This window comes from Ascaphus truei, chromosome 2 (assembly GCF_040206685.1).
Source record: "Ascaphus truei isolate aAscTru1 chromosome 2, aAscTru1.hap1, whole genome shotgun sequence".
In the NCBI taxonomy this organism is placed as follows: domain Eukaryota; kingdom Metazoa; phylum Chordata; class Amphibia; order Anura; family Ascaphidae; genus Ascaphus; species Ascaphus truei.
Genome location: NC_134484.1, coordinates 480,806,060 through 480,818,353, shown reverse-complemented (window position 1 = coordinate 480,818,353; position 12,294 = coordinate 480,806,060). Strand labels below are relative to the sequence as shown.

General features: G+C 48.9%; 1 protein-coding gene across 2 annotated transcripts in view; it reads left to right on the top strand.

Annotated features, from left to right (window-relative positions):
- Positions 1-11,567, top strand: part of LOC142488389 (uncharacterized) — a 56,073-nt gene extending 44,506 nt beyond the window's left edge. For both annotated transcript variants that reach the window (XM_075588869.1, XM_075588868.1), the window contains one exon: positions 7,436-11,567. In XM_075588869.1, the coding sequence (XP_075444984.1) occupies positions 7,436-9,582 (2,147 nt within the window). In that variant the 3' untranslated portion in view covers positions 9,583-11,567. The remainder of the gene's footprint in view (positions 1-7,435) is intronic.
- The last annotated feature ends 727 nt before the right edge of the window (positions 11,568-12,294 follow it).

Here is a 12,294-nt window from a genome sequence, read left to right as displayed (position 1 = left end):
AATCAAAGCGCTATACACTAACCCGACAGCGCGGGTAATCCATCAGGGGTTCCCGTCAGGCGCACTGAAAATTAAAAGTGGAACGAGACAGGGCTGCCCACTCTCGCCCTTGTTGTTCGCCCTATGCATGGAACCACTTGCAGCTCACATTCGGAGTAATAAAGATATCACAGGAATTCAAATTCACTCTCAGGAGTACAAGACCGCATTATATGCGGATGATGTTATACTGACACTGTCTAGGCCCCTGGTCTCTCTACCCAACCTCTTCGACCTCCTGGAAAAGTTTAATATGATCTCAGGGTTTAAAATCAACCAAGCAAAATCGGAAGCGTTAAACCTAAATCTCCCAAAGGACACAGAAAAACTAATAGAGATTAACTTCAATTTGAATTGGCAACCCAAAACGATTAAATACCTAGGAGTTAATCTCACAAAGGAGGTTAAGTTGTTATATAAGGCAAACTACCCTAAACTCTTGCAATCTCTGAGAAAGGAGCTGAAGGAGTGGGCGATGTATGGTATCTCCTGGATTGGAAGAATTTATAGCGTAAAGATGAACCTTCTCCCCAGACTACTATATCTTTTTCAGACACTCCCCATACCTTTAGAGAGGGCAGACTTCAGGGACTTGCAGGCACAGATCTTTAAGTTTATATGGAAAAACAAAAAAGCTAGGATACCAGCAAAAACATTAGTGAGGCCCAAAACTGCAAGCAGACTGGCGGTACCTTGCTTGTTCTCATACTATAGAGTGGCACAATTGGCCCAAATTACTTACTGGCACACAGACCCGAAACTACGTAGGTGGGTGGAGCTGGAGAGGGGATATCTGTGCTCCACTAGAAATTCAGAATCTGATTTGGTATCCAAAAATTAGATTAAAGCAGATCTCGAGACCGCTGTCCTCAATGATCAACTCATTTGCAGTCTGGGAAGCCACCACATTTAAATGCGCCCTGACCATACCTGCTCCAGGGATGGACAAGGGACAGTTTTTACTCTGGAGACAGAGTAGGTACGGGAGGTTGAAGGATCTGGAGGGCAGAATCACTATTCAGACATTCACACAGATTCAGTCGGATAAAGGCATTCCAAACACAGAATTCTTTAGATACCTCCAGATCCGGGCATTTTATACCAAACACACCAACCGTCCTAAAGTGACTAATTTTGAAACGCTCTGTGCACGTGGGAATTGGGACTTATCTCTAGATTGTATAAGGAAGTGATCGATCCTGGAGAGGGCAGCAGACAGACTTGACTACATGACACAGTGGGAGAGGGATCTGGGAGATACATTAGAGGACGAGGACTGGTTAGAAATCTTTGAAGCGGCAGCAAGAACCTCGATCTGCACGACACTGAAGGAGAACTCATATAAAGTTCTAATGAGGTGGTACCTCACCCCAGTTAGGCTATCTAAATTTGTACCAGGTTACTCCCCCTTGTGCCCTAGACAATGTGGAGAGCCTGGGGACTTGTTGCACATGCTGTGGTCTTGCCCTCGATTGCGCCCGATATGGGAACAAATACAGGATTGGCTAAAGAGGATTTTGGGCCTCGAAATTCCTCTGGATCCCTGGTTATTTCTATTAAATAAACCACTGGAGGGCCTGTCGAGAGCAGGAAATAAACTAGTCGCCCATTTTGCGACAGCAATGAGGTGCGAGACAGCGGCATTGTGGAAACAAAACACGACTCCATCGATAGATAAGATTCGGAACAGAATTTGGTTCGTCTGCCAGATGGAGAAATTGACAAGTTTGGTCAATGACATTGGCTCAAATTTTCAAAAAGTCTGGTTTCCGTGGCTGGTGCAAACCGACATCACGGGGGTGAGCAATGCCACCATTTGGCTGTGATAGCGCAAGGTGAGTTCTCCTTCAACGAATGGCAGTAATCGCACCACAAGGACGGACATGACTGTTGATCGCCTCTTCTCCCTCTACCACTTGCCCTCTTGACCCCATTCCCTCCCATCTCCTAAAACCTCTTGCTCCTACTATAATCCCTACGCTCACGCACATTTTTAACTCCTCCCTCTGCTCTGGAACCTTTCCATCCTCCTTCAAACATGCAACAGTCATACCATTACTCAAAAACAGCAAGCTTGACCCTACCTGTCTTTCTAACTATCGGCCTGTCTCCCTCCTGCCTTTTGCCTCTAAACTCCTTGAACGTCTTGTATTCGCTCGCTTGCTCCATTTTCTCAACACCTATTCTCTCCTAGACCCTCTACAATCTGGCTTCCGTACTGCTCACTCCACGGAAACAGCCCTCACTAAAATAACTGACGACCTCCATGCTGCCAAAGACAGAGGTCATTACACTCTGCTCATATTACTCGACCTCTCTGCAGCATTTGACACCGTGGACCACCCTCTTCTCCTTCACATTCTCCATACTCTTGGCATTCGGAACAAAGCTCTATCCTGGATCTCATCCTACCTCTCCCATCGTACTTTCAGTGTCTCTTCTGCTAATACCTCCTCCTCTATTGATCTCTCTGTGGGGGTACCCCAGGGCTCTGTCCTGGGACCTCTTCTCTTTTCTCTGTATACACTCTCTCTAGGTGACCTAATAACATCTTTTGGGTTTAATTATCACCTCTATGCTGACGACACACAAATATATTTCTCAACACCCGACCTTACACCTACTGTACAAACCAAAGTTTCTGAATGTCTCTCTGCTATATCATCCTGGATGGCCCTCCGCCGCCTTAAACTCAACATGGCTAAAACAGAGCTCCTCATACTTCCTCCCAAACCTGGCCCTACTACCTCCTTCCACATTACTGTTGGAACTACGATCATTCACCCAGTAGCCCAAGCACGCTGCCTTGGGGTCACACTCGACTCCTCTCTCACATTTGCCCCTCACATTCAAAACATTTCTAAAACCTGTCGCTTTTTCCTCCGCAATATAACAAAGATACGCCCTTTCCTCTGTTGCTCGACTGCTAAAACTCTGACTCAGGCCCTCATTCTCTCCCGTCTTGATTACTGTAACCTCCTGCTGTCCGGCCTTCCTGCCTCTCACCTGTCTCCCCTACAATCTATCCTTAACGCTGCTGCCAGAATCACTCTACTCTTTCCTAGATCTGTCTCAGCATCTCCCCTCATGAAATCCCTCTCCTGGCTTCCGATCAAATCCCGCATCTCACATTCCATTCTTCTCCTCACTTTTAAAGCTTTACACTCTTCTGCCCCTCCTTACATCTCAGCCCTAATTTCTCGTTATGCACCATCCAGACTCTTGCGTTCTTCTCAAGGATGTCTTCTTTCTACCCCCTTTGTATCTAAAGCCCTCTCCCGCCTTAAACCTTTTTCATTGACTGACCCTCACCTCTGGAATGCCCTTCCCCTCAGTACCCGACTAGCACCCTCTCTATCCACCTTTAAGACCCACCTTAAGACACACTTGCTTAAAGAAGCATATGAATAGGACTATGGCTATTCTGAACACATGGCACATAAAGCTTGGCCCCCTGCAGATGCACTTACCAGAACTCCCTCCTACTGTCTCTGTACGTTCTCCCTACCTACCAATTAGACTGTAAGCTCCTCGGAGCAGGGACTCCTCTTCCTTAATGTCTAAAGCACTTATTCCCATGATCTGTTATTTATATTATCTGTTATTTATTGGATTACCACATGTATTACTGCTGTGAAGCGCTATGTACATTAATGGCGCTATATAAATAAAGACATACAATACAATACAATACAATAGGGACAATTGCAGCCTCAGATCAAGTGGTTAGCTAGGTCGCACGAGGAGTTCGGGAGGTCTGGAAAAACGGCGGCTCATGGCAGAACCGGTAGCGGTGCTGTGTTGAAGTGAAAGAAAGGCGCTAACTCTACTGGTGTTCACTACTATTGTGAAGTGAATAAATCTTAAATCTAGTGATACAAAAAGTTAATTTATAAATGGGTGCACACGTGATAAAATAATGTGAATAAATGTATACATAAACCCAGCTGGTTCGGGACTGGTTCCACTGGTCCCTCAATTCGTGCAGATTCGTGTGTGATCCAGGGGGAGCATGGAAGGAAAATGAAAATAAAACATAATCTAAGTGTAGACTGTTTGATAATAAATGGGTTAATACAATGGTGTATCTTGGCTCGTATGTGTTGCCTACTCACAGGATTCAGACAAAAAACGGGCAGTGTGACACAGTGGTCTTGGCGGAGTGGATCTGTAGATTCTTGATATGGTGTGGACCCCCAATCTCAGCAGGACAACATATTACATGTGGGAGAAAGAGTATCCATAGTGCAGACCAATCATGTAGAAAATGAACTTTATAAAACTTAAAAATGCACACTTACAATAAAAACAGTGTAATCAAGCATTGATCACATAAATGTGATGAAAGAGAGCAGACTGTGGATATTTGGGCTCACCCACCACCTCCAGTGCGCATGCGATGCGTGGGATACTGCTACGCTGGACGTTTCCTCCTCACAGCCCCCTCCGGGATGCTCTGGCGTCAGACGCTCCGGTCCCTGCGCTGTACGATGGTTTTGGTGTGTATCTTCAGCTCCCTCAGATGCGCGCCGTCAAGTCCCATCCGGTGGACTCCGATGCGTCACTTCCGGTCCAGTCGCGATACGTCACTTCCGGTGGAGGGCTCCCAATCTTTGTCTCTGGGACGAAAATTGGGAGCCCTCCACTGGAAGTGACGTATCGCGACTGGACCGGAAGTGACGCATCGGAGTCCACCGGATGGGACTTGACGGCACGCATCTGAGGGAGCTGAAGATACACACCAAAACCATCGTACAGCGCAGGGACCGGAGCGTCTGACGCCAGAGCACCCCGGAGGGGGCTGTGAGGAGGAAACGTCCAGCGTAGCAGTATCCCACGCATCGCATGCGCACCGGAGGTGGTGGGTGAGCCCAAATATCCACAGTCTGCTCTCTTCCATCACATTTATGTGATCAATGCTTGATTACATTGTTTTTATTGTAAGTGTGCATTTTTAAGTTTTATAAAGTTCATTTTCTACATGATTGGTCTGCACTATGGATACTCTTTCTCCCACATGTAATATGCTGTCCTGCTGAGATTGGGGGTCCACACCATATCAAGAATCTACAGATCCACTCCGCCAAGACCATTGTGTCACACTGCCCGTTTTTTGTCTGAATCCTGTGAGTAGGCAACACATACGAGCCAGGATACATCATTGTATTAACCCATTTATTATCAAACAGTCTACACTTAGATTGTGTTTTAGAACCGGTAGCGGTGGAAGCGGAGGACCCTTCCTTCCCCATCCCCCCCCTCATCCCCTCTCTCCCCTGGTGTGTCCCCCCTCCTCCCCCCCTGAGTCTTTGTGTAAGTGTGTTTATGTGTGAAATGAAGTGGCAGTAAATACAGTAAAGAAGTTGACCCATGTTATACTATGCTGCTGTATGTCTGAAAACTGAATAAAACATAAACTTGAAAAAAAGAATCACATGACGTCAGCGCACGTGAGTTGGTTCAGCCAATAAGTGCGAACCAGCTTTGTGACGCGTCCACCACGCCCCCGCCACACGTCTACAGTCTCCTGCAGCCAAGTTCACAAGTCGCTTGGGCTGCAGGCGTGCGCGCAGGCAGTATACTAGTATTGGATCACTGTTTATTTTATTGTTTGCTGGCATCTGGTATTGTTTTTTTCTGGTGCACAAAGGCAATCCATTTGAGGGGGGATTCATCCACCTCTTTACTACCTCCCTTCCCTCTACTCCCCCCTTTCCCCCCCCCTTTTTTCCTTCTCTCATTTGCTTTCCCCAGTGTCATCCACTCCTATTTACCAGTTTTATGTATTATTTATTTATTCCCGTTTTAAATGTTGATCAGGGATCCCCATAACCAAACTCAAGGGGGGTACTGATGGATCTCCCCTGCTGATCAATAATCCCAAGTGACCCCCCCTGACCCAAATAAAAACCCTCAGCCCCCCAAAACTCATCCTCCTCCCAAGCCCATCAATACTGCCATCTCTGCCTGAGCTGGAAGGCCCTGCTACCAATGGGTGTGCAGCTCACTGGTCTGAAAGGTGAACCACATCCTCCCCCGCCAGAACTCCCCTCCCCTCTCCCCCAGCAGCAGCAGACCTAGCAAGGCGTGCAGCTGCAGCATCAATCACTCCACGGTGCCGGCCAGACCTGCAGCGGGTTTGTCACTGCACTGGGGCGTGCTCCTCCCCTGGTCTCTTTGGAGCCATTTCTCTTCAGGCTTCGTACCTCCGCAGCCGCCGCGCACACCATGATATTGGCCGCCAGCTAGGGTGACCAGATTTTCAAGAGTAAAAACCGGGACACATCAAAAAAAGTATTTATCACAAATTACATCACATAAAAATAAATATTATGATATTTGTTTAATAACGTCCCCATTTATGCTGTATTTTTAATCTCTCTCCCCGCCACATCAGGACCTCTCTCCCTTCTTCCACAGTCTCACACTCCTCTCCCCAGTCTCTCCCTCTCCCAGTATTTCTCACTACCTCTCCAGTGTCTCTCTATCCCTCCCCCCACTCTGTTTCCCTCTCCCCAGTGTTTGTCTCTCTCTTTCTCACTACCCCCAGTGTCTCTCTCTCACTACCCCAGTGTCTCTCCCTCCCTCCATGTTTCTCACTCTCCCTCCTCCCCGTGTCTCTATCCCCCCCCCTCAGTGTCAATACCTCCCTCCCCCCACTCTCTCTCCCTCCAGCCAGTGTCTCTCTCTCTCTCCTTCCAGCCAGTGTGTGTCTCCCTTCCCACCAGTGTCTTTCTCTCTCCCCTCCCCCAATATGTCTCTCACCCCATGTCTCTCTTTCACGCCACTTTCCCATGACATACTCTCACCCCCTCTCCCCATGGCACTCACCCCCTCCCCATTACACACACTCATCCCCTCACCCCGCCTCCCCATGACACCCCCCCCTCCCCATGACACCCCCCCTCCCCATGGCACCCCCTCATCCTCTCACGCTGCATGCAACAAGGAGGACCTGCAAGAGCTATGCAGCACAGCGCCACCTAATGGCCGAAAGAGAAATTGCAGCTACCGACAGCTTTTCTCTTTGCTCCAGGCAAAATCGCCGCCAGGCGCCTGCGCGCCCCCCCCCCCCCTAAACAATCTTGCGAACCCCCCAGTTTGCACACTGCAGGAATAATGAATACAGTAATAAATACAAGTTCTATATGTATCAATGATTTCTCTGTGAGAGCTGCTACAAATAAATTTCAGGCCTTCAGGACCACCACCAAAGTCATTAGTGGCCACTGTATGTCCATGGGCCACAATTTTAAATCCCTGGGTGAAGAGAATATTTAGTTAATTAAGTATTGGTGAAATAAATTATTCAGTGTTTGGATTTGTAATTTGCGTTCAGTAATTTGATTCACAGATTGAAAACATTTGTTCTGTGTTTTTTGTTTACTTCTGTTAGAGAACGGCCTGAATGAGGAACAGAACTTGAGCTCTGATACATCCAGAAGCTGTCTGACTCCTCACAGCCCAGAAGTGCCAAAAAACAATGATTCCTGCCACATTTTGGACATGTACAAGGAACCAGTGCCACATGATGGTGAAATTACAGACCTTGTACAGCACACAGCAGAGACGGACTCTAAATATGGATCCAGCAAAAGGTATGCGAGAGATTTAAGAAGAAGCCGCGGTGCTCAGCCTTTTCTCTGTTGTCAGTGTGGCAAAAGCTGCTCACTGGACAGGGACCTGCTCACACACCTTTGTGTCCCCACTAGAGAGCAAACCTTTACATGTACTGATGGTGGGAGCGGTTTCTCACTGAAGGGGAAACTTCTTCCACACCAGATGATTCAGACAGCAGTGACTCCTTTTACTTGTACAGTTTGTGGGAAACAGTTAAGTAATAAGAGGACCCTCCTCAATCACCAGATGACTCATACAGGGGAGAAACCATTCACATGTACAGAGTGTAGTAAAAGCTTTTCTCGGAAGGCGGATCTCCTCAAACATGAGCAGATTCATACACGGGAGAAACCCTTCACATGTGCAGAGTGTGGAAAACAATTCTGTACTAAGAGAGACCTCCTAAGACACCGTATGACTCATACAGGAGAGAAACCATTCACATGTGCAGAGTGTGGGAAACAATTCAGGACTATGAGCCACCTTCTCGGACACCAGATAATTCATACTGGAGAGAAACCATTCACATGTACAGAGTGTAGTAAAAGCTTTTCTCGGAAGAAAGAGCTCTTCAACCATGAGCAGATTCATACAGGGAAGAAATCATTCACATGTACAGAGTGTGGGAAACAATTCAGTACTAAGAGAGACCTCCTCAGACACGAGATGACTCATACTGGAGAGAAACCATTCACATGTACAGTGTGTAGTAAAAGCTTTTCTCGGAAGACGGATCTCCTCAGACATGAGCGGATTCATACACGGGAGAAATCCTTCACATGTGCAGAGTGTGGGAAACAATTCTGTACTAAGAGAGACCTCCTAAGACACCGTATGACTCATACAGGAGAGAAACCATTCACATGTGCAGAGTGTGGGAAACAATTCAGGACTATGAGCCACCTTCTCGGACACCAGATAATTCATACTGGAGAGAAACCATTCACATGTACAGAGTGTAGTAAAAGCTTTTCTCGGAAGAAAGAGCTCTTCAACCATGAGCAGATTCATACAGGGAAGAAATCATTCACATGTACAGAGTGTGGGAAACAATTCAGTACTAAGAGAGACCTCCTCAGACACCAGATGACTCATACTGGAGAGAAACCATTCACATGTACAGAGTGTAGTAAAAGCTTTTCTCGGAAGACGGATCTCCTCAGACATGAGCGGATTCATACACAGGAGAAACCCTTCACATGTGCAGAGTGTGGGCAACAATTCAGTACTAAGAGAGACCTCCTCAAACACCATATGACTCATACAGGAGAGAAACCATTCACATGTACAGAGTGTAGTAAAAGCTTTTCTCTGAAGACGGATCTCCTCAGACATGAGCGAATTCATACACGGGAGAAACCCTTCACATGTGCAGAGTGTGGTAAACAATTCTGTACTAAGAGAGACCTCCTAAGACACTGTATGACTCATACAGGAGAGAAACCATTCACATGTGCAGAGTGTGGGAAACAATTCAGTAGAATGAGCCACCTTCTCGGACACCAGATGATTCATACTGGAGAGAAACCATTCACATGTACAGAGTGTAGTAAAAGATTTTCTCGGAAGACAGAGCTCTTCAACCATGAGCAGATTCATACAGGGAAGAAATCATTCACATGTACAGAGTGTGGGAAACAATTCAGTACTAAGAGAGACCTCCTCAGACACCAGATGACTCATACTGGAGAGAAACCATTCACATGTACAGAGTGTAGTAAAAGCTTTTCTCGGAAGACAGAGCTCTTCAACCATGAGCAGATTCATACAGGGAAGAAATCATTCACATGTACAGAGTGTGGGAAACAATTCAGTACTCGGAAAAATCTCCTCAGACACCATATGACTCATACAGGAGGGAAACCATTCACATGTACAGAGGGTAGTAAAAGCTTTTCTCGGAAGACAACTCCTCAACCATGAGTGGATTCATACAGGGGAGAAACCCTTCACATGTTAAGAGCAACCTCCTCAAACACCAGAGAATTCATACAGGAGAGAAATGATTAACATGTGCAGAGTGTCGGAAAAGCTTTTCTCAAATGAGCCACCTCCTCACCCACCACAGGATTCATACACGGGAGAAACCATTTCCATGTACATAGTGTGGGGAAAACTTTTCACATAGAATCAGCCGCCTTACACACATGAGGATTCATACATGAGATAAAATATGTGATTGTTCAAAGTAGGGTTGGGTAATATACCAGTAGCATAGTAATACTACAGTATAAAAATGAACGGTAACGCAATACTTACCATTACTTCTTACCATGGCATTCCTATCATCAGCTGCAGAGTGGGGGTGGGTCTGGCAAAGAGGCGTGGGGATGGGGACTGTGTCAGAGAGAACTGAGTGTGGGTGTGGTAGAGACAGTGGAGTGGGAGCGAGTTGACTTTCACATGCTGGAGCTATAAGGAATCCTCTTGCTGGTAATCTCACCCCTCCATATTAACCACTTTCCCGCTGCCATGCCTCTTAACCCTTCCCTTTCACTATGACTCAACCCCTTTCTCTCCTCCCCCGTATTTCTTTCGGCTCTCACCCGTGCCTCTTGATCCCCTCCTTCCCCATGCCCATTAAACCACGCATCCTCATGCCCTATTAATGTGTACAGGAGAAGGGGGGTCGATGGGGTAATTGTACGTTTTCTTACCGTGCACCCCAAAACTGGTACAACCACCGGAGTCTCTCGCATCCACCACCAGTTTAAGTTCTTTCAAAACTAAGGCTCTCACACATTTTAATCTGGTCTGTAACTGTTTCATGCGGCTATAATATATATTACCACACATGTGCTACTTGGGCCAAAGGAGCTCGCCACGATGTTAAATCCACCCGTCCGGGGCGTGCAAATGTATAGGTTTGTTGAACACTATGTATATATATATATATATATATATATATATATATATATACAGTGCTCGACAAACCCGGTCGCCAGCTCGCCAGCTGCGATCGGATATTGGCTCGTGGCCAGTAACTTTTCCCCTGCTCTGCAAAAAAAAAAAAAGCCCTGCTCGAAAAAAAAAAAAAAATCCCTTGCTCGAAAAAAAAAAAATCCCTTTAGATGATAGCTGATTGGCTGTGACGCGGGATGGAGTTTACCAGGACTTCAAACCGCCCTTCCTTCTCTGCACGGGTAAAGTAATGATGGGGGGGGAGGGGGTGTGCGCGTGTGTCTGCTGCTGCTGCTGCTGCTGCTCCTGCTGCTGCTGCTGCTGCTGCTGCTGCTGCTCCTGCTCCTGCTCCTGCTCCTGCTCCTCCTCCTCTATATATCCTTCTGTATAATTGTGTCAGCTCCTGTAATTTACAAGACCTCCACTGATCCGGTCATGGAGGATTTTGAACAGATGCTCGAGGTGGGGGGAATTTAATGCACTTTAAAATATTTATATATACACTGATACATCCTGCCCCCGGTCCCTGGCGCTCCCGCTGTTCGCGCGGGTCGGGAGATACACCCCCCCCCCCTCCGGCGCTCTCCCGCTGTCCGCGCGGGTCGGGAGATACCCCCCACCTCCAGCACTCTCCCGCTGTGTGCGCGTTTATCACTTGTGTTTATCACTTTAATTATTTTCTCTTTCATGCTGTATTGAGGCAGCTTCTCTCGAAGTCTCTGCATTTCAAGATATCGATAATCTGTTATTTTTTTGCGCAGATCTTCTCTGAGTTGTTGAGCCAAATCAGTGTCTGCCTCATTTCTTCCGCGTGCACTCTCCCGCTGTGCGCGCGGGTCGGGAGATACCCCCCCACCTCTGGCACTCTCCCGCTGTGCGCGCAGGTCGGGAGATACCCCCCCCCCCACCTCCGGCACTCTCCCGCTGTGCGCGCGGGTCGGGAGATACCCCCCCCACCTCCGGCACTCTCCCGCTGTGCGCGCGGGTCGGGAGATACCCCCACCACCTCCGGCACTCTCCCGCTGTGCGCGCGGGTCGGGAGATACCCCCCCCACCTCCGGCACTCTCCCGCTGTGCGCGCGGGTCGGGAGATACCCCCCCACCTCCGGCACTCTCCCGCTGTGCGCACGGGTCGGGAGATACCCCCCCACCTCCGGCACTCTCCCGCTGTGCGCGCGGGTCGGGAGATACCCCCCCACCTCCGGCACTCTCCCGCTGTGCGCGCGGGTCGGGAGATACCCCCCCCACCTCCGGCACTCTCCCGCTGTGCGCGCGGGTCGGGAGATACCCCCCCCACCTCCGGCACTCTCCCGCTGTGCGCGCGGGTCGGGAGATACCCCCCCCACCTCCGGCACTCTCCCGCTGTGCGCGCGGGTCGGGAGATACCCCCCCCACCTCCGGCACTCTCACGCTGTGCGCGCGGGTCGGGAGATACCCCCCCCACCTCCGGCACTCTCCCGCTGTGCGCGCGGGTCGGGAGATACCCCCCCACCTCCGGCACTCTCCCGCTGTGCGCGCGGGTCGGGAGATACCCCCCCCACCTCCGGCACTCTCCCGCTGTGCGCGCGGGTCGGGAGATACCCCCCCCACCTCCGGCACTCTCCCGCTGTCCTCGCGGGCCGGGAGATAGTAGCCGAGTGTTTCTCCCCCCCCCTCTCTCCCCTCCAGCGCTCCTGAGATACTGTGAGGTACTGAGAGAGTGTGTGTGTGTGTATGTGTATGTGAGAGAGAGAT